This window comes from Oncorhynchus mykiss, chromosome 5, assembly GCF_013265735.2.
Source record: "Oncorhynchus mykiss isolate Arlee chromosome 5, USDA_OmykA_1.1, whole genome shotgun sequence".
NCBI lineage: Eukaryota > Metazoa > Chordata > Actinopteri > Salmoniformes > Salmonidae > Oncorhynchus > Oncorhynchus mykiss.
The window spans coordinates 39,065,680-39,090,243 of NC_048569.1; the positions used below are offsets into that span (position 1 = coordinate 39,065,680).

Below are 24,564 nucleotides of genomic sequence, written 5' to 3' on the forward strand. Positions count from 1 at the left end.
TCTTGCATGCCTTTTTGTGCTGCTAGAATCTATTGGTTCGTCTACTTTGTGTTTGGTTTTCTTTGGAATATGTGCCAGATTGTAAATGCTGTATTCACTCTGCGACCTCATCAAACCTGCCTGTTTCAAAACTGGACTCAAGCCAATTCTGTCAACACAAATTATGTTGTAATCATAGATAACCATTCACAAAAAGTAATATGTTTATTTGTTTATTTGAACAAAAAATATTATAGGTCCTTCCCCATTGTCTTACGTCACTGATGGCTCCTGGCAACGTGTGGCGTTAGAAGACAATAGGGCCTTGATTAATTGAGCCCATTTCTAACCTAAAAGGTTTGATACAGCAACTACAACAACAAAAAATGAAAAGGAAACCATCTTGACATCCTGAAAAACATATCAGCTATTCTCAAACTGTCAGTTGGAAGTGGTGAGAATACATCAGCTTCACTGATCCACAAGACTCCAGTGCCTTTAATTTGACCCAGACAGCTGGGCCTAACGTCTCTGGTCTGACTCCTGGCTCCAGACACAGGCTCTTTAGAGCAGACTTTATGGAAGAGGTGAAAATGGCTGCTCACATGGAGAAGAGGATATGGGCCTATGGGATCGTACAGTCCTATCCTTAATTCTGACCTCATCCAACTGACTACTGGTCAACTGTCACTGACCAATGACCAAACATGACAATTTACACTGGGTGGGGCTTTCTCCACACATTTGCTGTTGGATGGAGCTTTAGGAGAGAACTACTACAGATTTACATTATCACTAAACTAAGAGAAAGATTGGAGTACTACTGGACTGGGATATTTGCCAATGGCAACACTGTACTATCATTATCATTTCCTTTTGTTGTATAATATTCACTGATTGCTGTATGGTGGCTTTATTCAGTTTGATTTTCAATATTTTCTTGATCTAATTTAAGTGCCATTTGACGGTCTAGTGAGTTGTGGCCCACTGTAGCACGCTCTAATGCAAGCACAAGCATTTGGCAGTGGATATTAGGGAAACCTTTTCCTTGAACCCCTTTCCCCCTAAGATGTAAATATAGACAAAATGGGAAGAAATATTTGTCTCTTAAATATTTGTTTTGTTCTTTTTGGATGAGTTTTATTTCATCTGATATGTTGGCAAAAGTACTTTTGTGATTTCTCTTGTTTTGGATAATGTATTGTATTTATATATACATATCATGTGACTTTCTTTTTGTTTCAAGTTTCAAGTCTTAGTATATACTATCTTCTGAAATTGTCAAGAGAACCAATAAGTGTAGGGTGATTTGTAATGTGTATTTTACATAAAAGATGAAACTGTGGAACTTTTATATTTATAAAGGCATATTAACATTAAGGCCAAGGGCTCTATTCAATTTAAAGGCAATGTTCCCACGTTAGCGGAGACTGCATTCACGGTAAACGCTGCATGTCGGCTCAATCGGAAATAACTTTTACAGTTCTATCGCGCAATCTGTAAAGCTTCAGCAATAGATTGAATAGAGCCCTCAGTGTGTCGTAATGATGGAAATATAGGAACTATTAAAGACATGTAGTTTGGTTTTCTGAATATTTCAGACTTGAGCTCAGGCTAGCTTAGTGTTGTTTTCTTAATTTGTGGCTTGTCTTTAAATTAATAAACTTTTTCTTGTTAAAAATAAGTCATTGTTATGACTGTTGTCATAGAGAAGGGACACACAGATGAACGGATAAAAGTATTGGTGATCAACTGCTGTATAATCAGTGGTAAGGCAACATGTCGAATCGGCTGGAAATTTACACTACATATTTTTGTCAGAGGCAATAGGACAGCCACCTGCTGAAGTACTCGACTGATGTGTGTCCTCTTATACACCACAGGGAGAACACCAAACAAATTATACACCATTTTATTTCCATTAATTATGAAGGTAAATGACAAGCACTGGATCATGTATATCCTTAGCCTACATATATAATTTTCTAACTTTAAAACATATGCTCATAAGGCAGAAAAATATATAATTAAGCAATAAGGCCCAAAAAGGGAGTGGTATATGGCCAATATACCACAGCTAAGGGCTGCCCTTAGCGGTGCCTTATTGCTATTATAAACATGTTACCAACATAATTAGAACAGTAAACAAGTAGTTTTGCATCATACCACGGCTCGAACAACCCGGTGACAAGTAGTCCAGGCCCACACAATTGCTGATATTCTCAGTGCAGCATCTGGTCATAAAAACTGGTATTTATTTACAACTTTCACAATACTGACACACGACTGTGCTCTGAACTGTTTCCTTTCATATGGGTTCATTTGGCATCAATATGGCTTCCTTACCTTTCCTTCAATATCTCCAAGGAATGTTACCACAAGTCAATTCATCAAAGTCATGATTACAGAAATATGAAGTGGAGATCAATGTTAATGAACTGAACACCTGTCTAGACATTGAGGCATCTGAAAACATTATTGAAGTGAACACCATCTGGCCTGGATCCCACTCATCGCTACAAAAGCTGAATAGTCTAAGATAAACTAGAAATGTATGCGGAAACTACCCCTCACACTGCATACCTAAACATACTGAAAACAAGCACATGAAAAGCAAACCAATAAAGTGCTTAATTAAGCTAACATACTGAAAACAAGCACATGAAAAGCAAACCAATAAAGTGCTTAATTAAGCTAACATACTGAAAACAAGCACATGAAAAGCAAACCAATAAAGTGCTTAATTAAGCTAATATGCCATAAAAAAAAAAACAGCATTGAAACTCAAATACAGTATATAAAGTGTCATGGCCTTCTGTCAGTCAATGAACAGGATATGAATAGAACAGAATGAAAAGCATCCATGAGTAACGACTGTATATCCTGATTCTGAGGCAAGTAGAAAACAGATTCATGAGCTGGTATCTTCAGAGAAGGAACCCTGGCTGGCTTTGATGCCAGTGGGTAGAAAAAAATAATAATTTACACCCCTCTCTCATCCCGGACAGCGTTCAAATGGCTAGCCTACGTGGCATGGGCAGTCAGTCAGTCCAGCATGTGGTGATGTCAGTTCTAAACAAAGTTGAGTTAGTGTTGCCGTTCTATAACTCAGTCCAGGGGCTGGGGGTCAGCGATGGGCATGGTATGCAGCACCTCATCCAGTAGCTGCAGGGCACGGTGGAGATGGATCTCAATCCAGCACGGAGTCTCCTTGATGCTCTGCCGGGGGTAGTCAGGCCCCCAGCCCTTCACAAAGCTCATCCTCAGGATACACAGCCTGCGCAGGTCGTCCACTCCTATACCTGCCGCCGCAGACAAACCTGGAGGGAGAGGGTTACAAACAATAGTTACATTTTTTTTTATTTAACTAGGCAAGTCAGTTAAGAACAAATTCTTATTTACAATGACGGCCAAACCCGGATGTTGGTGGGCCAATTCTGCGCCGCCCTATGGGACTCCCAATCATGGCCGGTTGTAATACATCCTGGATTCGAACAAGGTACTGCAGTGATACCTCTTAGACCGCTGCGCCACTCGAGCCCAGTTAGAGGGTAGTACTACATATTTGATAGAATGATTCACTACCTATATAGAGTTACATGTCTAAGGCAGTGCACACATTTAGCCATTTCTGTAAGGTCCTGAGATGCTCGGAGACAAGACAGATGGATATATTGCTTGGCAGACAGGTTAAAGGATGAATAGTCTGAAGAGAGACTCACTGATGGCGGGGGCGATGCCTCCTACAGAGCCAGGCCCGGGGATGTTTCCAGCCACTGCTGCTGCCTGTGCTGCGGCTGCCGCCTGTGCTGTGGCTGCCTGCTGCTGCATCTGCCTGTGGCACTGGCGCAGGTCAAACACCTGCACAGCACACAGGGAGGGTTAGGGACTACACACAATGGGGCAAACTACACACATTTTCCAACAAGACAGAACTGCCAAAGGGAGCGGAGTAGCAATCTACTGCAGAGTTCCGTTTTACTATCCAGGTCTGTGAGCTTCTACTTTTAAAAATCCACCTTTGCAGAAACAAGTCTCTCACCATTGTCGCTTGCTATAGTACATTGAAAGTCAATATATATAAAAACAACAAAAAAAAAGAGTTCTTAACACGGCGTGTTTTTTTTTTTTACCCTCGCAGGTGTCGTCTCCTTCAGACATGAGCTCGTCGTCAGAGCAGATGTTGAGCACGTTAACCAGCACCTTCTGCCCCCAGCTGTGAATTGATTGCCCACCATCTATCTTCAGAGCTCGTGCTGTTAAGTGACCTAAACTGGGACATGCTTAACACCCCGGCCATCCTACAATTTAAGCTTGATGCCCTCAATCTCACACAAATTATCAATGAACCTACCAGGTACAACCCCAAATCCGTAAACTCGGGCACCCTCATAGATATCATCCTAACCAACCTGCCCTCCAAATACACCTCTGCTGTCTTCAACCAGGATCTCAGCGATCACTACCTCATTGCCTGCGTCCGTAATGGGTCTGCGGTCAAACGACCACCCCTCATCACTGTCAAACTCTCCCTGAAACACTTCAGCGAGAAGGCCTTTCTAATTGACCTGGCCCGGGTATCCTGGAAGGATATTGACCTCATTCCGTCAGTAGAGGATGCATGGTTATTCTTTAAAAGTGCTTTCCTCACAATCTTAAATAAGCATGCCCCATTCAAAAAATGTAGAACCAGGAACAGATATAGCTCTTGGTTCACTCCAGACCTGACTGCACTTGACCAGCACAAAAACATCCTGTGGCGTACTGCATTAGCATCAAATAGCCCCCACGATATACAACTTTTCAGGGAAGTTAGGAAAGCAAAGACTAGCTCTTTCAAACAGAAATTTGCATCCTGTAGCACAAACTCCAAAAAGTTCTGGGACACTAAAGTCCATGGAGAATAAGAGCACCTCCTCCCAGCTGCCCACTGCACTGAGGCTAGGAAACACTGTCACCACCAATAAATCCAAAATAATTGAGAATTTCGAAAAGCATTTTTCTACAGCTGGCCATGCTTTCCACCTGTTTACCCCTATCCCGGTCAACAGCCCTGCACCCCCCACAGCAACTTGCCCAAGCCTCCCCCATTTCTCCTTCACCCAAATCCAGATAGCGGATGTTCTGAAAGAGCTGCAAAATCTGGACCCCTACAAATCCGCCGGGCTAGACAGTCTGGACCCTCTCTAAAATTATCAGCTGAAATTGTTGCAACCCCTATTACTAGCCTGTTCAACCTCTGTTTTGTATTGTCTGAGATCCCCAAAGATTGGAAAGCTGCTGCGGTCATCCCCCTCTTCAAAAGGGGGAGACACTCTAGACCCAAACTGCTACAGACCTATATCTATCCTACCCTGCCTTTCTAAAGTCTTCGAAAGCCAAGTTAACAAACAGATCACCGACCATTTTGAATCCCACCGTACCTTCTCCGCTATGCAATCTGGTTTCCGAGCTGGTCATGGGTGCACCTCAGCCACGCTCAAGATACTAAACAATATCATAACCGCCATCGATAAGAGACAATACTGTGCAGCTGTATTCATCGACCTGGCCAAGGCTTTCGACTCTGTCAATCACCACATTCTTATCGGCAGACTCAGCCTTGGTTTCTCAAATGACTGCCTCCCCTCGTTCACCAACTACTTCTCAGACAGAGTTCAGTGTGTCAAATCGGATGGTCTGTTGTCCGGACCTCTGGCAGTCTCTGTGGGTACCACAGGGTTCAATCCTCGGGCCGACTCTATTCTCTGTATACATCAATGTCGCTCTTGCAGCTGGTGATTCTCTAATCCACCTCTACGCAGACGACACCATTCTGTATACCTCTGGCCCTTTTTTGGACACTGTTAACTAACCTCCAGACAAGCTTCAATGCCATACAACTCTCCTTCCGTGGCCTCCAACTGCTCTTAAATGCAAGTATAACTAAATGCATGCTGCCCACACCTGCCCGCCCATCCAGCATCACTACGGTTCTGGACGGTTCTGACTTGTGGACAACTACAAATACCTAGGTGTCTGGTTAGACTGTAAACTCTCCTTCCAGACTCACATTAAGCATCTCCAATCCAAAATTAAATATAGAATCGGCTTCCTATTTCGCAGCAAAGCATTCTTCACTCATGCTGCCAAACATACCCTCGTAAAACTGATCCTCGACTTCGGCGATGTCATTTATAAAATAGCCTCCAACACTACTCAGCAAACTGGATGTAGTCTATCACAGTGCCATCCGTTTTGTCACCAAAACCCCATATACTACCCACCACTGCGACCTGTATGCTCTTGTTGGCTGGCCCTCGCTTCATATTCGTCACCAAACCCACTGGCTCCAGGTCATCTATAAGTCTTTGCTAGGTAAAGCCCCGCCTTATCTCAGCTCACTGGTCACCATAGCAGCACCCACCCGTAGCACGCGCTCTAGCAGGTATATTTCCCTAGTCACCCCCAAAGACAATTCCTCATTCAGCCGCCTTTCCTTCCAGTTCTCTGCTGCCAATGACTGGAACGAACTGCAAAAATCACTGAAGCTTGAGACTCATATCTCCCTCACTAGCTTTAAGCACCAGCTGTCAGAGCAGCTCACACTGCACCTGTACATAGCCCATCTGTAAATAGCCCATCCAACTACCTCATCCCCATACTGTTATTTAATTTATTTTGCTCCTTTGCATCACAGTATCTCTACTTGCACACTCATCTTCTGCACATCTATCACTCCAGTGTTTAATTGCTATATTTTAACTATTTCGCCACTATGGCCTATTTATTGCCTTACCTCCCTAATCCTACCTCATTTGCACACACTGTATATAGACTTTTTCTATTGTATTATTGACTGTATGTTTGTTTATTCCATGTGTAACTCTGTTGTTGTTTGTGTCACACTGCTTTGCTCTATCTTGGCCAGGTCGCCATTGTAAATGAGAACTTGTTCTCAACTAGTCTACCTGGTTAAATAAAGGTGAAATAAATAAAATAAATAAAAAAGAGGGGTTCAACTAGAGATGGGCAACTGAAATAATTTCACTATTCAAATAATATATTATGAAATTTGATATCCGGATAGTCGAAATACATTGGGGTTTTTTGTACTTATTTTCTTTAACCTGAGCACTTATTGCTGCGCGAGGGACAAGTGGTGGCACTCTGCTGTTGCAACAAGGGGAGGGGCCGGTGTGTTTGGGACGCAGGAGTGCAGGGCAAGCAGAGAGAGATGTAGAATGTATCAAAGCCGACTCATGCTAGTTAGAAAACTTCTAGCTACCATAGGCTATTTATCAGCCCATCTGATAGTGCTGGTCTTGACTGCAGGTCTCGACTGCATCGATTACAGCAGTGTTTCCCAACTCCAGTACCCCCCACAACAGCACACATGTTTGTCGCAGCCCCAGACAAACATACCTGATTTAATTAATCAAATGGCTTGATGATTAGTTGACAAGTTGAATCAGATGTGCTTGTCCACAGCTACAATACAAATGTATACTGTAGGGGCAAGTTTTCCATTTTAATTTACCGGACATTAGAGAAATCTGCCGGACCCTTATGCATTGGGTGCGTAACCTTTAGGGTGTCCACCCGCGGTGCTCAGAATGACAGAAATCCCATGTAGATTATGGCAATTCATATTAACAGAACATGCAAGTCGAGGATGCAACAATGTGCAGTCCTTAAGTAAGAAGTTGGTTTTTAGATATGATCTATTCTATTGGTCAGCTTGTCGAGGTAGAAATAGACTATTCCAAACAGACTCTGGGACAGTTGTGGGAAGATAGATGCCAAATTCATACAATCAGTAGGCCTAGGTTACATTTTTTTTTTGTTTGTTAAAAAGCAAATGAGTCCGATGCAACAGATCAGAAAGTTTAGCTTAAAATGTTGCTGAACTATTCTTCACATTATAAGCACAGCAATGCGCACAAGGCATTAGACCATGTGCAAATGTTTGATCCATAATGCAATTAGCGGAAAACACAGTTGTCAAAAGGGCACCGCCCATGCAAGCGGTTTCATGAGACATGAGAAAAATCAGTTTTTGATACAAAAATAATGCACTGGGCCTTTACTAGTCCTGTATTAGCAGAACAATATAGCCATCTGTAGCGGAAGCAAAATATTTATTTAACGGCTTTTCTATTATTTTTTTTATAACCCTAAAAGGAAACCTTGTGTTGGAGGTACTTGAGGACTGGAGTTGGGAAACACTGGATAAAAGAAGCCAGCTAGGCTAATTGGTGCTATATTTTGTTGTGCTTTCTCCCTGTCCTTGTTTACACATAACACCCATTCAGATTAAACAACCTACCTGTTGGCCTACTCCTCCTCATTAGTTAACTTTTAATTCTGTCATTTTGATTCCATCTTGCATTGATTAAATATCTCATCAATTCACTTGCTAGAAATGTAGCCTTTAAATGAATAAAGTCCTGCTTCGATTGGCCGACAAAAATAGAAATATATATGTAAGCTACTGAGCGTGCATTCAAACATTTGTTGTTTATTACATCAAATGTCATGGTATATCCTTGTATGTAACAATGTCACGTGGATAATCAAATTTAGCTTTAACTTTATTTATTTGTATCTTCTCAAAAATGAATACTAAAGTCAGTTCAGATATTTGAATAACTGTGCTCATCCAAAGGTTTGACGGTCTAAAACGTAAGGATGTTTAACCAGTTTTGAGAACAATCAACCTTCCATAGCAGTCAAATAACCACTGAGACACAATGCATGTAAATAATACAGATCAGAAAACATGTCCTTGTTTACTTAGGGGTGCCATTCCTCAGCAGTGAGTCTGTGGGCTGTGATATCAAATATATTTGTCATATGCACAGAATACGCATAGTGTGTACACAGTACAATGACATTCACTTGCAGGTAACACTCAACTATACGACAAAAATAAGAATAGAAGTAATTCAAATAATAAAAAAAGTACAAAATAAAAGCTCAATGGAATACAATAAAAAATATCATATCTCACCTTGATGTAGGCGCTGGGGTAGATCTTGTGCACTGCATCTCCAGGAGCACGTCCTGCCTCCCTGTCCAAGTAATAACTCTGCACAAACACTGCATGATCGCTAAGGCAACGCACCCACACGTCCCCTTCCCCTTTACACTCCAGCTGCACCCCTTTACCAATGTGAAGTCTATAGAGCCAGGAAGAAAGAAGGGAAGAAGAGAAGCAAACAGACAGTATGACAAGATATTTTATCTGCCTAAAAAAATACTTTATATTGCTATGGTACACTAATACTCTTCCAAAAATATGAATTATATAAAAAACTGAAGGGAGTGGAAGGCACTCTACTTAGCCATTTCATTTTGCAAAGACATTAAATCCTTCCTTTTTCTATGAGTACCTGGCTCTCTCGATTGCCTCTGTCCTGTGGACATTGCTGAGCTGACCCAGGCAGAAGCGGTCCCCTCCCGAGGGATCCACGTACCCGTCCACAGTCACCGTGGGGCAGCTGGCCGGAACCTTGAACGTCTCCCCAACCTGAACATCCATTTCAAAGTAGGCAATGGAACACCAGTAGTCAGGTGCTGGAACAGAACGAAAGAACCACCATCAATTGGTCTCGGTCTCTATACTGTCTACAATCCCTTCAGAAAGTATTTATACATTTTGATTATGTCCATATTGTGCTATTACAAAGTAAGATTGAAATGGATTTAATGGACTTTTTTTGTCAACGATTTACATAAAATACTCATGTCAAAGTAGAATTGTATTTTTATGTATGGAAAATAAAAGCACTTAATCTTCATTAGATAGGTATTCAACCCCGAGTGTTAGAATCACCTTCGGCAGCTGTAAGTCGTTCTGGGTAACTCTCTACGAGCTTTGCACACCTGGATTGTACAATATTTGCCCATTATTCTTCAAAAAAATGATTCAAGCTCTATCAAGTTGGTTGTTGATTATTACTAGACAGCCATTTTCAAGTCTTGCCATAGATTTCCAAGCCTATTCAAGTCAAATTTGTAACTAGGCTACATTCAATGTCGTAAGCAGCAACTCCAGTGTATATTCCTTGCCAATGAGAAGCATACCCATAACATAATGCAGCAACCACCATGCTTGAAAATATGAAGAGTGGTACTAGGTGATGTGTTGTGTTTGCCCCAAATATAACACGTTGTATTCAGGACAAATAATTACATTTCTTTGCCACATTTTTTGCAGTATTATTTTAGTGCCTTGTCGCAAACAGGATGCATCTTTTGGAATATTTTTATTCTGTACAGGCTTCCTTCTTTTCACTCTGTCATTTGTTAGCATTGCAAAATAACTACAATGCTGTTGATCCATCCTCAGTTTTCTCCTATCACAACCATTAAACTCTAACGGTTTTAAAATCACCACTGGCCTCATGGTTAAATCCTTGAGCGGTTTCCTTCCTCTCCGGCAACTGAGTTAGGAAGGGTGCTTGTATCTTTGTAGTAACTAAGTTTATTGACACCATCCAAAATGTAATTAATAACTGCACCATGCTCAAAGGGATATTCAATGTCTGCTTCTTTTTTACCCATCTACCAATAGGTGCCCTTCTTTGCAAACCATTGGAAAACCTCCCTGGTCTTTGTGGTTGTGCTTGAAATTCACTGCTCAACTGAGGGAACTTACAGATAATTGTATGTGTGGAGTAGAGATGAGGTAGCCATTAAAAAAATAATGTTAAACACTATTGCACACAGAGTGAGTCCATGCAACTTATTATGTGACTTGTTTTGCACATTTGTACTCCTGAACGTTAAGCTTGCCATAACAAAGGGGTTGAATACTTATCGACTCAAGACATTTCAGCTTTTCATTTGTTTAAAAAATAATAATAATGTAAAAACATAATTCCACTATGACATTATGGGGTGTTGTGTGTAGGCCAGTGAAAAACATCTAAATGTAATCAATTTTAAATGTAGGCTGTAACACCACAAAATGTGGAATAAGTCAAGGGGTGTGAATACTTTCTGAAGGCACTGTATTTCACACCTCATGCCGGATCAGATGGGGACACATACTCTCTGAATAACATTGCACACAGACTCACCAGGGTGATTGGATATGGGGGTCTGGAATGCAATCTCATTATGCGAGAGCCCTGGAAGAGAATGGCAGGTAAATAAGACAACAATACAGAGAACGGTGCTGTTTGTACTGCTCGTGATAAATGAACAAAAAATGTATGTTGAATGGCATAAGTACAAATTCACATAATTTCTGGAAAATAGCTCATTTCACAAGACCATAATCTTTGTTACATGAAATCAATGTTAGCTTGTTGCTTTGTGGGAGACAACATATGTTAGGCTCAGATGTTGGCGGCAGCACCACTAGCTGTATACCCAGAGAGGGGGCCAACACAGCCACTCACAGTAGTGTGGGGTGTTGGGCATGGGTTGGTGGTGCTGCAGGTGCCCATTCTGGTGGTGAGGTACTGAGGGGGAGAAGTTCCCGTTTCTCAGCCAGCCTGAGGTGGCACCTGAAAGCAGAACAATCACCCGTTGCGTCAGACCATCAATATAGCAAGAAAAGACCTAGCTTTGAACTAACCACAACTCAAAATCACACTCGACACATACATAGGTTACAGTCACAAGGGTGAGAGGAATTCTATAACTGACCGAGGAGGAATGAACCCGCTGGAGATTCAGCATTACCACATTGCAAAGCTTTTTTGAGAAAAGAAAAATGTTGAGAACGTCCAGGTTCTGAGAAGTTAATAGGGTTACTGTGAAAAGCAGCAGGGAGGAAATATGAAGGCTGTTATGGTATATGGAGGGCGGATGAATGTGAGTGCTACCTGTAATGGTTGCTTGTAAGTGCAGGTCATTTCTGTAATTGCTAATAGCATAGGCAGTGAGTTATATTTAGGCTGATGAATGCAGGTGCCCACTCCCTTAAAAGGTCAACTTGCCCTTAGAATCAACTTCTTGCTTTAAATGGCCTGTGGGGCATCAATACGAGTCAGAAACACACGTGTGTGTCAAAATTGACTACAAAGTGGAAATATGCTTATTTTTGTCCTAAATTCAGTCTCGTACAAAGTCAGACTCACACTGAGTTTTGTAAATCAATTCGTCACGACTTACTGGAGAGTTGGGGATATGGATTATGATCATGCCCACTTTCTCAGTGCACACTAACATGAGAGAAGCGTCTGTGCTGACTGTGCTCAGCTGTGCGCTCTATCCAATCATAGAGCCAGAACCTCCAGACAGTGTGATGGACCTGGGCTGCGTTCAGTACTTGTTTACGTTCTGGCATATTCAATTGAATGGAAACGGTGCTGTACTGAACGACCAGTTGAAAAACTGGGAGGGGTTGGGTTGTGGAACGCCATCAGCGTGGCCACTGCCCTTTAAATACATCACTTATTGCCTCAAGCCACGCCCACCAAACGGGAGCAAACGTACATCAAAGTCTGTTGTAGAACGTGCAAGAACGGTTTGGGGAAACGTGTTGTTCAGCACAAACCGTTCTGCAACATAGTAAACGTTCAAGCAAACTGAACGCACCCCTGGGCCCGGTTTCCCAAAAACATCTTATGGCTAAGTTCATCATTAGAACCTTGGTAGCGGCATCATTATATCTCTGTGGTGTTTCCCAAAACCAGCGTAACTAAAGCTGCACTTGTTATTTATCGACTGCCTCAGACCACTCGTAGAACAGCTAAGTGCGTCGTTAGATAAAGATCTCTGCTAAACATAAAATCAAGAGGTTTGTCTGACTGTGAAGGCTGATAACTTCTGAACAGGGTTGACCAAAGTCTTTACAATGGTTACAAAAAAAGTGAAGGATGACTAGATGCTTCAAATGAAAACCGAGATGACTGCATTCAAATATATTTAGGCTACACAGGCCTATAATATATTTTTATATATTTCAATCACTTTCATGTTCAATCAATTGAGCACTATTGTGCCAATAGGCTACTGTCAAATTTCTTGCCTCAAAATATTTGTTGGGATGCCTTGAATAATAAGCCACCTTGATATTTACAGCCATAGGTGATAGCGCTCTAGAAACTGATCCGTCATCATTATTGTGAAACAATTATAATGTTAAAAGGTAAGATTTGAATTAATAAAGCTGATCCGAGAGCAGTGATGGTTTTATTTTCTATCCTCTAAATATCTAACAACGCACTTAAAGAACGTTCTCTGCATGGTGTTTTGGGAAATGCACGTTACATCTTCGGCCGTTGTAGGAACAATGCATCGTTAAAACAAGTGATGCCCCATATACACATCGTGACATATTGAATTTAAGCAATAAGACACGAGGGGGGTGTGCTATACAGCCAATATATTTTTCCACCAACTGTTGTGTTGTCAGCAAACTTAATGATGGCGTTGGAGTCGTGCTTGGCCACGCAGTCGTGGGTGAACAGGGAGTACAGGAGGGGCCCCGGTGTTGAGGATCAGTGTGGCAGGCATTGCCGCCTACCCTTACCACCTGGGGACGGCCCGCCAGGAAGTCCATGATCGAGTTTCAGAAGGTGTTTAGTCCCAGGATCATTAGCTTAGTGATGAGCTTTGAGGGCACTATGGTGTTGAACGCTGAGCTGTTGTCAATGAACAGCATTCTCACATTGGTGTTCATTTTGTCCAATTGGGAAAGGGCAATGTGGAGTGCGATGGCGATTGCGTCATCTGTGGATGCCTTTTGCAGTGGGTCTAGGGTTTCCGGGATGATTGTGTTGATATGAGCCATGACCAGCATTTCAAAGCACTTCATGGCTCCCGACGTGAGTGCTACAGGGCAGTAGTTATTTAGGCAGGTTACCTTCGTTTTCTTGGGCACAGGGACTATGGTGGTCTGCTTGAAACATGTAGGTATTACAGACTCGGTCAGGAAGAGGTTGAAAATGTCAGTGAAGACACTTGCCAGTTGGTCCCCTCTGTATACACATCCTGGTAATCCGTCTGGCCCCATGGCCTTGTGAATGTTGACTTGTTTAAAGGTCTTGCTCACATCGACTATGGAGCGCGTTATCACACATTCGTCCGGAACAGCTGGTGCTCTCATGCATGCTTGCCTCGAAGCAAGCATAAAAGGCATTTAGCTCATCTGGTAGGCTTGCGTCGCTGGGCAGCTCTCGGCTGGGTTTCCCTTTGTGATCCGTAATACTTTGCAAGCCTTGCCACATCTGACGAGGGTGAGGGAGAGCTTTGTATGCATCTCTGTGTGAAGTAAAGGTGTTCTAGAGTTTATTTTCCTCTGGTTGCACATGCTGGTAGAAATTAGGTAAGTCTGCCTGCATTAAAGTCCCCGGTGCATTTTCTTGTTTACTTATGGCCTCATACAGCTCGTTGAGTGCGGTCTTAGTGCCAGTATCGGTTTTGTGGTGGTAAATAGACAGCTATGAATAATATAAATTTAAACTCTTAGTAGATAAGTGTGGTCTACAGCTCATCATGAGGTACAATTCCTCAGACGAGCAATACATTGAAGACTTCTTTAATATTAGATATTATTAGATATTTAATATCAGCACCAGCTGTTATTGACAAATAGACCCCGATGCACGGAAAACACAGCCAGCTCTATATTAGCCAAGACGTCATTCAGCCACAACTTGGTGAAACATAAGATATTACAGTTTTCATGTCCCGTTGGTAGGATAGTCTCAATCATAGATCCTCCAGTTTATTTTCCAGTGATTGCACGTTGGCCAATAGAACAGATGGTAAAGGCAGTTTACCCACTTGCCAACGAATTCTCACAAGGCACCCTGACCTCTGCCCCCTGTATTTCCATCTTTTCTTCACACGAATGATGGGAATTTGAGCCTGGTCTTGGGGAAGCAGTATATCCTTCCTGTCGGATTCATTAAAGAAAAGTATTGTATCTGGTATTGTATTAAATTTGGAGGGCTGAGTGTGGGTGCTTACTGTGATGGTATGTGGCACTCTGTGCCAGGGGATAGCCGTTCTGCTGTGAGCTCTGTCCCTGTGCTGGGCCTGGCCCTGAGGATAGCTGCCGCAGACCTTCACTGATATGGCTCCCTGACAGAAGGCTACTGGACTGGGCTATAGGGACAGAAGCAGGACGGGCCAGGGTGGGTGGGTATGGAAAACAATAAGCACACACAGCCAAACACAAACACACATCACGATACAGACACACACACAAACAAAAGTGATCAGGAATGACACATCTGAAAAACTTCTCAGCATGACCTTGACTTGGGGTACGAGGGATCCACTGTGTCCTGTATTTATGTCAGAAGCTTATTCACCACAAAACGAAACTTTACATTTAAAGGGAGTAATGAACTACAAGACAGGGGAGGGTTAAACACAACACAGTGTCTCACTTGAAGCTCCAGCAGCAAGGCTGGAGAAGGCAGAGGTGGAGGCTGAGCTGCTGCCCTCGGGGGAAGGGAGCAGGGCCGGGCTGCTGAACTCCTGGGGACCCCCCGGTCTGGAGGGTTGGTGCTGGATGGTCTGATGGTGGCTGTCCGTGCCGGAGTGAGAAGGCTGGTTCTCAAATTCATACTCATCTTTGACCATGAGTGTGCCTGGTAGGGCAGGTAGGGTGAGAGGGTTGAGGTTTTGGGGAACTTCACTTTAATCCTCCATTGTGAACTGCAAATTACTAGTACAGAGCGAGAGCCTCTCTTACCTGAACTTGAAAGAGTCAGTCCTGAAAGGTCTGTGAAGAGAAGTAGAAGGACACAAATGAGATCCAACTTAGAATTCAATGGAAAAGTCAGAGGGGCTAAACAACAGTATTCAAGAGAGGAGAAAATAAATCCCACTCACCAATCCCTGGTGATACCACCCTCTCGTAGTGGTATGGGTTAACACACACGTTGTCAGCTTTGAGGTCAAAAGCAAACTGGCAGTATTTCACATGCTTCAGTTCATTTTTGTGCAGGTCAGGCCACCGCCACAGTCTTGCATAGATCACATGGGGGAAGCCTTTACGCCCCGCAACCTGAGCAGAGATGAGAAGACAAGAGTTATGAACATAGTACAGCAGTCCTGTAATGCAAGTGTAATATCTCCTCTCTATCACCAAGGTGGAATTCATTAGGCACTAAAGGGACTGAAACAGGGACGGACGATCAGAACTTGTCCAATAAGAAAAAACGCTCTTTTTCATTTTAAGTTGCAAAATGTTTTACTTCGGGATGCCCTAATGAATGACCAAGCTACCCCATTACCTGCAGGCGTCCATCCAGGGTGCGCTGTATGGTGACACACTTGCTGGGGTGAGCTCCGTTGGTGGTGATGGCTGTGATTAAAGAATCTAGCTCATCTTTCTTCTCCTTCAGTTTCTTAACAAGGCTCTCAATGGCTCGCTTGGCGAAGGTCTCGCTCTCTCCACCCTGTCTGTGGCACATCAGGCTGTGCACAATGCTCAGACAAGCGTCATTGCTTGTGGGGGTGTTTGTGATCGACATCTTGCTCACCGTTCCAGTCTCTATAACTTGGAGTTCAATCTTAAGGAGGCTTCCAGTTCAGTCGTCACTCCAGATCAATGAGTCAAAAACACATTTTCTGAAACCTTTTGCCAGGGTTAGAATGGAATGTGTCCCGTTCACTCTACAGGTGGGGTGTACAGGACAGACTGCAGTGAGGGAGCAAGAAAATAACGTTAGAGTACTACCGTACTATCAATGCATAGAAGCATTGACTGGCAACAAATGAATAATGCCACCATGTTTAGTTAGCTAGCAAGCAAACGTTAGCACCACAAACTTAGCTAGGTAGTTTCAAAAATATTACTTACAAAAGCTAACTATTTTGCATAAAATTCCTCGTTTTAACGTTAGCTAACGCAAATACCCAGCTTACTGGCTAAATAGCTATGGTTAACGTTTACATATGTAACAGCATAATACGCTAGCTAGCTAGCTAGCTAGCTACAGTAGTAGGCTCGCTTAAAATCAAAAAACGACGTGTGGATAAGTTGTAGCTAATAGTCAGTGTAGCTGAAATTACAATTTCAAAAAAAAAATGCTAATACTTTCTCGTAGCAAACCTAAAATGTTATTATCGTTGAACTAGTTAGCTTGCTCGCCGAAAACAAAACCAGTCTTCTTTGAATCGAAGTTCGAGCCAATACTTGGCTATCTTCTAATTCTGAGATATGGTGCGACTCTTTGATGTTTCTCAATTGTGCCAGTGGCGAAACAAGACAAACAATGGTCGCAATATACTGACTGGTAAACAATGCTAAAGCGCTAGCTACGAAAATAAACAATTCCCTCTCTCCCTGCAACGCCCTCGCGACTCCAGTGCAAATGTGCAATGGGGTGCATTGCTCCAGTGCTACTCATGTCAGCAGGGGGAGCATGTTCTGTGAGTTCAGAGAACTAGGCTGGGCAGCAAAAAAACATGGCCCTAGGGCTGATAAGGTTCCGTTTTGATTTCTTATCGGTGTGTTCATTCTGTTTTCCATTCATGACAAACACATGTCATTTATACAATATTATTGTAATTTTCACCTGCAGCTGTCCTACAAACTCATGTCCTACAAACTCATGTAGAAGTGTTCATAAGTCCCATAAATGAGGTCTGAGTAACCAAGATGTGCCTTCATGAGTCAATCTCTGCTCCTGGTTTATAACCTACAAGTGTAATTAGTTTCCAAGTAAATGTACCATATACCTATGTGCTTATCCAACATTCTGGAGATTTCATCTGGCATTTCATTCAACAACACCATATGCCAACCGTGTCTTCGTGCTGCAAAACAAATAAAGTTTATTTTTCCTCAAAATAATTAATTTCCACAGGATGCAATAAGTCTACTGAACTTTCACATGCACATCAAATTTACTAAATAAATAACCATCACCTTTCAAGTCATGAATAAATACTCTGAAATAATATCTGTAACAGCTCAATCGCTATTAGGTACAGTATACAGTATAGTTTTGACTAACAAATGCATGGCAGTGAAAAGCAAATCTTAACTGAGAACCAAGTCCAGTTGGTTTAAAAGTTCAGCGTGATTCCATAGAGGTTGGCTCTCCTTCAGTCTGCTGACAGCAGAAGAGGAGTGGTGATGTGACATGTTTTTTTTCCATCTGTACTGCAGGCAACGCCATGATAAGGGCCCCAGAGTATCCGTGCCAGAGAAGGGAAGTGGGAGTGTTTGAGGCCAGGCAGTGGTGAATAGAGAGAGACTGGCCAGTAAACAGAGGCTGGCTGGGGGGTGTATTGAATGTTCCATAGAGATTGTTGGTGTTGGGGCCCAGGAATCTGACAGCACACTCTCCCTACTGCTCTCCACTTGGAATGGTTTCTCATCCTGAGTGATGGTCTACACGTCTCCAGGCCCTAACACCTCCTTATCACCAATGCTTGCATTGCATGTGGCTCTAGAAGGATGTGTGATGGTGGGGTGGTAGAGGGTGTGAGTCGGACTGAGGCAGATAGATTAGCCCAATAATAAGTGGGCAGAAATTATTTAAAACATTCATTTGGTTCCATGGACATGGACAGTATATTATATATTCAGGAAAAATAACTTTTTTCTGGCAAACTTAATCTAAGGCTTTGTACATCATCTGTACCTTTTTGCTTCTGCTTTCTCCAAATGTAGAGGGTTGACATTTTGCAGAGACATAAAGTAATCTGCAATAAAAAATGAAAAAAATAAAAAGCCATAACACCTTCTAAATTGTTCACCCTTTGATTTCACATTCTCTGACCTGATATGACACTCCTCTTGAAAGGTTTTAATATATATTTTTTAATTTAAAAATATGTATATTTTTATACCAAATACAAACAACCACTTACAGATGCACACAAACAACGACTAAATCTCTACTGCCCAGACCCACATGCTCACATCTCCATCCCTAGTGCCTGCGTTATTGTTGCCACATGGCCTTAAATTGTACCAATTCACTTTTCTCGTTTGCCCTTGCTATTTCAATATTTCCATAATAAATCATTAGATTTTCCATTGTGTTAATGATGGTGGATTAATTGATTTGCAAGTTTTTTATTTAATCAAATTCAAGATGAGTGATGAGAGGATAATCGTCCAGGCCATTGGGTATCTCAATACACCTCCATATGCCATGTCTTGAAATATGCAGACAGATTAAAAGTACATTTACATTGTAATACTTCAGACACCCAACTTTCTAGCTCCGCTCACAATTTCTGGACATTATAGCATAACCCAGACAGAATGGATTATTGAATCATTGTTAGTTTTACACTTCAGACCTGACTCTGCCGTTATGCTGTGGAATTTGTGAAATTTGTCTATTCTATAATAACATTCTATATTCAAGGTTGTTCTGATGTCCAAAATATTTCAAATCGGCATTTTGGGATATATAACTTTTAAATTGCATGTATTTGAAACTATACATTGGTCAGTCCAAAATTACTTTTTTAATTCTGTCATGGAAATAAATGTCTTTCCTGTTACCAAGTCATTTCCGGTTTCTATGCCTTTGGTTTTCCATGTGGACCAATTTATCAGTGAATTCAGAAAAGCTATACACGATTATTCCATAATGTTCATTTCCTTCCATGTTGTTATAGTGTTCTTAACTATGAAGTTGTTAATGTTCTTAGCTTTATCCTTAGAAAATAGACAAGTAAACAGATTCTGGGGATAAGCATGCTCATCTTCAATATGTACCCATTGTTCCTCTTTAGTGCATTTAACTATATGCGGCAAGTAAAAGCCTTGCTTTGCGAGTTAATACAATATTCCAAGTCTGGAAGGTTAAAAACCACCCTTAGACTTAGGTAGATGTAAAACCTACCTTTTTATTCTATGAATTTATTAGCCCATATAAAGTATGTTATGACCGAGTATACTTTTTTAAAGAATGTCTTTGGTAGGGTAATTGGTATTACCGAAAATAAATATCAAAACCTTTGGAGCAATGCCATTCTTGAAAGGTTTTTCATATGGAAGTTGCATTGATCAACTGGGCGGCAGGGTAGCCTAGTGGTTAGAGCATTGGGGTAGTACCCGGAAGGCTGCAAGTTCAAATCCAACGAGCTGACAAGGTACAAATCTGTCGTTCTGCCCCTGAACAGGCAGTTAACCCACTGTTCCTAGGCTGTCATTGAAAATAAGAATTTGTTCTTAACTGACTTGCCTAGTTAAATAAAGGTAAAATCAATACAATTTTGCACAGTGCCACTCTATTCAAATCTATGCAAGATGAACTTCTGTAGTGAACATGTATTCTTGGCTTGTCCACAGGCCTTGGTAAAAGACGACCTCAAACAAAGTTGCATTCCCATAATACATTTCTGGAACACATGTGTTTCTATAATACATTTCATTTCACATTTTATGACATGATGGAAGCACTCATATTTGAAATATCAAACACCAATCATCCTGCGCTCTTTTAGAATGAGCATCTGTCTTTGCATGTAGAATATACGGTTATATTTATGGAACAGCATGTATATATACTGGGCATGCAGGAGTGATCTGTTCTGTTTTTCTGTCATTTAAACCAACAGAGTTTTGTGCATATCTGACAGTACATACCAACAAATCGTCACGATTAAAGTCAAATGTAAGATGACAAACATATACCAACTATAAAGAACAGCATAATATTCACATTCAAATCTTTTTTGTGTTTCTCTTTTGTTTTTACAAAATCACATTATATTGCTGGCATTGTAAAATAGCATTTTATATAATCTCCATATACTAACAAATGTACTTTCACAAATGACAAATTTCCATCATATAATGCACCCTTTTGCTCTGTCATCTTTCTATTTACTCCTCCCTGTTTATCTGTATCTTAAAATGTAGTTGAAGCTGCGTGTTCATTAGATACTGTAAATATAAGTTATTCATGCCCTACTATATATCAGTTACTAGCGCACAAAGCAAGTATCCTTGATGCTTGTGGAAATGGATGTGTTATTTTCAAATCGGCACTTTTGATCTGGATTTCTTCTTTGATAGTGAAACTGAGGACCACTCAGTCTATGCTAATCCAAAGTCTCTATAATTCTCTCCTGCACCTTTAGTCAGTTCTATGACTATCTACAGCCGCACTCTGCCACCACCATGCCCTCGTACTTGTGCATGTAGGTGACCACTCCTCCATCCTCGTAAAGGAGTGAGATGGGCTCTAGCTTGGTGGGAACACAGCAGGCTGGTGACACCTTCTGTGGAATCTTACTGCTCAGCCGAGTCTGGACAATGGCATGCTTGGTAGGCGAGACCTCAGAGGTCATAGGGTAGCTGCATACACCATTGCACTCGTAGGCTTCATAGCCCATGGGCTGTATGACCCAGGTATCCCAGCCAATGTCCTTAAACTCCACATGGAGAGGGATCTTCTTACAGGGATCACCCTTGGCGTTGCGGCGGATTCGGGGAGGAGTGTCGTAATAGAGGTTGGAGTGCAGTTGCATGAGAGTCTCCTCATCCAGCTCCACTCCATCCGTGTTCCTAGCATCGCTCCCAGCCTGGTCCCCCCGGTTCCCGTGTGGACTCAGCTCCAGGTCAGCCGGCACAACGTTCTCATGTTTCATCATCCGGTTGAGCTCCCCCTTGTCGTCCTCACGATGGTCTCTGCTTTGATCATCTGAGAAGACAATCACCACTGGCTTGTGTTTCTCATCCAAGCCCATGTCAACATACACATCGACCAACTCTTTCTTTCCAGCCTCTTTTCTGACTTCCTGGCGGGTCTTCCCACCTTTGCACCTCAGACTTGCAATGTGGACCTCCAGTCGGTGGGTGGAGCTCTCTGCCTTCCGCCAAAGGTTGACCTGATTGGTCAGGTCGAAGGTGACCCAGACATCGTCTTTACCATAGACGTGCCGTGTTGCCAGTTCCTCCATTTCCTCAATTTTGTCTGTCTCCTCCTCATTCCTTCTTTTGTCCCTCCCCTCTTCTTTCCTCCAGTGCCCCCCCTCATGTTTCTTGTAAACGGTCACCTTGCGGTCAAGGCCGGCGTAGTGTCTGCGGTCCTTCTGGACCAGGGTGTAAAGGCGAAGCTCGGCGGTGAGGATGTGCTCGTGGTGGGGGATGGAGATGTTGAACAGCAGGGGGTGTCTCCTCACACCCCTGACCGTCACACTGTAGGGGGAGGAATCTGGAATTAAAATATCAATGAAGGTCTGAATTGGGTTTAGACTTCAATTGGATTTAATCAGTTTGAAATGAAATAATGCATCAATAATAAGGGTTTCATTTTAGCTCTTTTGTTAATGGTTAGATTTTATTGCAATCATATCATCTGACTTCAAGAAGAGGAAATAATAAGCACCTGTTAAACCAATTTCAATTCAATAAAATGTTCTTTAAGGACAAATAAAATGTTTTATTCTTGTCAAGTTAGGGCTAAAGTTCATAAAACTTGCTTTAAAGTCAATCTCAGTTAACCTGAGCCCAAAACAAAAAGTGATTTACAGTTACAGTCAAATATGAACTCCTCTAAAAGAAAACAAACAGCTGTGTGTACCTTTTGACATACTAAGTTATATTAGTCAATATATTGTATAATGCTATAGTTCTCAAATTAAACAAAACTAATTTGAGTGGCTTTTCATGTTAGCTCAATAAACAATTAATAATATCAAAAGATACATTTTCAGGATGATGAAAATAAGAAAATGTAAAACAAAAATAAAAAAATGTCTTCAGACAAATAGAAGTAAGTGTTCTACCTTCATTCTTGAAACTACGCACTATGTTGGCAGAGGGCACCGCTGTGTGATCATTGGCAAAGCGGTTGTACAGTTCCAGCATGTATTCTGGTGGCTCTTTACGGGTGGCACGGGGCCTTGCCCGGGCCTCCAGCTCTGTGAGGTTCAACGTAGACAGAAACTGACCCAGAGAGTCCTGCATGTCCAGCTCTACATCCTGATCCTGCTCCAACATGGACGTATCCACCAGACCCCTGGCGCCAGGGCCCCGTCGAGGCTCCTCAGGGGACATGATGGGACTGCCCTGGCTCCAACCAGGCAGTAGCAGGGGCAGTAGGCTAAGAGAGTAGATGTATCCCAGTATGGAGAACACTGGAGCGACCATGACTGAATGACTCAAGGGCAGGTTCAGGTCCAAAGGATGAGTATCAAATATAGAAATATGAAAGGATCCTTAGCAGAGGACACCTGCGGAACAGTTCCCCCCTATCCAGCTGCAGTTTGTCTCGGTTGGGGCTGAAAGGGTGGTGTGTGGGTCGAGGGAAAACAGCTTTGTCCTTGTTGATCTTGTGATCGGGTGCAGAGGGCAGGGTGAGATGTGTTGTCCACCCCACTGTGCTGACATGTTTGGAGATGTCACTAGGGCTCTGCTCGCCCCCTGCCTCTCTCCGGGCCCGCCAGCCTGCTGACGACCTCTAACTCCAACTCCACTCATCTTCTATCTACTACTTTCTATGCATGCTTTTCTCTGGCTGTTCGCAGGCCACTGCTGAGGGGAGACTTGCTTTGTACACATCATTTTCTGCTTGAATGATCTTTTATGTAGAATCCACCTGAGAACATGTTGCTTAATGCTTGTAGGACAAACTATATATTTCTTTACAACATCTGAGCGAGTGCACTAGATATCAGCATACATGCATTTTCAGAGTAACCTCTGAAAAGTGAGTCAGAACCACTGTCATTGACAAGCTAATGCAGTGCTACAGGTGTTCCACAAGAGGTCAGAGTACATCGATCCATGACAGATCTTTCCTTTGTTGAGTTCACTGTATAGGGAAAGCGAGATACCTCATTAGTTGTACAACTGAATGCCTTCAAGTGAAATGTGTCTTCTGCATTTAACCCTCTGAATCAGAGAGGTGCAGGGGGCTGCCTTAATTGATCAACATCCATGTCTTCAGCACCCAGGGAACAGTTAACTGCCTTGCTCAAGGGCAAAAAGACATATTTGTACCTTGTCAGCTCGGGGATTTGATCCAGCAACCTTCCGGTTACTGGCCCAACACTCTAACCGCGAGGCTATCTGCCACCCTATAGTATATTGGTTACAACAAAATGCTTATCAGTAGTTCAAATATTCAACAATGAATTCCAATACATTCCCTGATTAGATGTTTCAGCGACATTTATTGATTAGATGAAAAATAAATTAATTTAATAAGCATACTCTAAAATCTGCAAGACCAATTACAAAGCTTTGATATCTCTTGGTGAGGTATTATTGATTGATTGATATCTCACAGTTGATTTTAATGAAGCCCTCTGCGCTGCCTAATGACAGCCTCTGGGCAGACTGAGTAGTGCTTAAGGCTTTGATCTACTTTTACAGTAGGGGAGAGTGGGTTAGGCTTACGTTTAGCAAAAGCATTTATTCAGCATCACTACATCAAGGGAAATATAGTATTATTCATAACAACGATATGTAAGTGAAAATCAAAGAGGGGCTATGCGTTCTATGGAAAATAATGAACGACGTGGAGGTGTGTTCGACGCGCTAGCTGAGTGGCACTGACCTTCCACTTAGTTGAATTATTTTCCAGAGAACGCATAGAACACCGAGTTGATTATCCCTTTTATACCACGACTATAATTTAACACATTTGCCTCTAGAAATGTGTTAATTTGCTGGAAGAAATGTGTTCAACATCAACTGCAGTAGCC

General features: G+C 42.2%; 2 protein-coding genes across 5 annotated transcripts; both read right to left on the bottom strand.

Annotated features, from left to right (window-relative positions):
• Positions 1-1,875: 1,875 nt before the first annotated feature.
• Positions 1,876-17,332, bottom strand: LOC110523770 (mothers against decapentaplegic homolog 4). Of its 3 annotated transcripts, none has more exons than XM_021602773.2 (12): positions 16,951-17,332; positions 16,170-16,576; positions 15,766-15,940; positions 15,626-15,655; positions 15,318-15,521; positions 14,893-15,030; positions 11,370-11,477; positions 11,046-11,096; positions 9,354-9,537; positions 8,972-9,140; positions 3,702-3,840; positions 1,876-3,299 (listed from the first exon to the last, which is right to left on the bottom strand). In XM_021602773.2, exons 2-12 carry the CDS (start codon positions 16,407-16,409, stop codon positions 3,088-3,090), a joined length of 1,650 nt encoding a protein of 549 aa, XP_021458448.1. In that variant the 5' UTR covers positions 16,410-16,576; positions 16,951-17,332; the 3' UTR covers positions 1,876-3,087. The 3 variants fall into 3 exon arrangements, with proteins under 3 accessions (XP_021458448.1, XP_021458446.1, XP_036833354.1); XM_021602771.2 differs by having other exon boundaries at positions 16,739-17,332; XM_036977459.1 differs by lacking the exon at positions 14,893-15,030 and having other exon boundaries at positions 16,951-17,331.
• Positions 17,333-17,612: 280 nt separating this feature from the next.
• Positions 17,613-23,574, bottom strand: LOC110523771 (bone morphogenetic protein 10). 2 transcript variants are annotated; one of them, XR_005051731.1, is made up of 3 exons: positions 22,642-23,574; positions 17,929-22,067; positions 17,613-17,697 (listed from the first exon to the last, which is right to left on the bottom strand). XR_005051731.1 is itself a non-coding variant. In XM_021602776.2 (2 exons), exons 1-2 carry the CDS (start codon positions 23,003-23,005, stop codon positions 21,004-21,006), a joined length of 1,428 nt encoding a protein of 475 aa, XP_021458451.2. In that variant the 5' UTR covers positions 23,006-23,574; the 3' UTR covers positions 17,704-21,003. The 2 variants fall into 2 exon arrangements, 1 of the variants encoding a protein (XP_021458451.2); XM_021602776.2 differs by lacking the exon at positions 17,613-17,697 and having other exon boundaries at positions 17,704-22,067.
• Positions 23,575-24,564: the final 990 nt, after the last annotated feature.

Coding starts and splice junctions, on each gene's coding strand:
- LOC110523770 (XM_021602773.2), bottom strand. CDS start 16,409: ATGTCGATCACAAACACCCCCACAAGCAATGACGCTTGTCTGAGCATT. Junction 15,522..15,625: donor ACTGACTCTTTCAAGTTCAG/GTAAGAGAGGCT, acceptor CTGCCCTACCAG/GCACACTCATGGTCAAAGAT. Junction 3,300..3,701: donor AGGCATCGCCCCCGCCATCA/GTGAGTCTCTCT, acceptor CTCTCCCTCCAG/GTTTGTCTGCGGCGGCAGGT.
- LOC110523771 (XM_021602776.2), bottom strand. CDS start 23,005: ATGGTCGCTCCAGTGTTCTCCATACTGGGATACATCTACTCTCTTAGC. Junction 22,068..22,641: donor GCGTAGTTTCAAGAATGAAG/GTAGAACACTTA, acceptor TTTTAATTCCAG/ATTCCTCCCCCTACAGTGTG.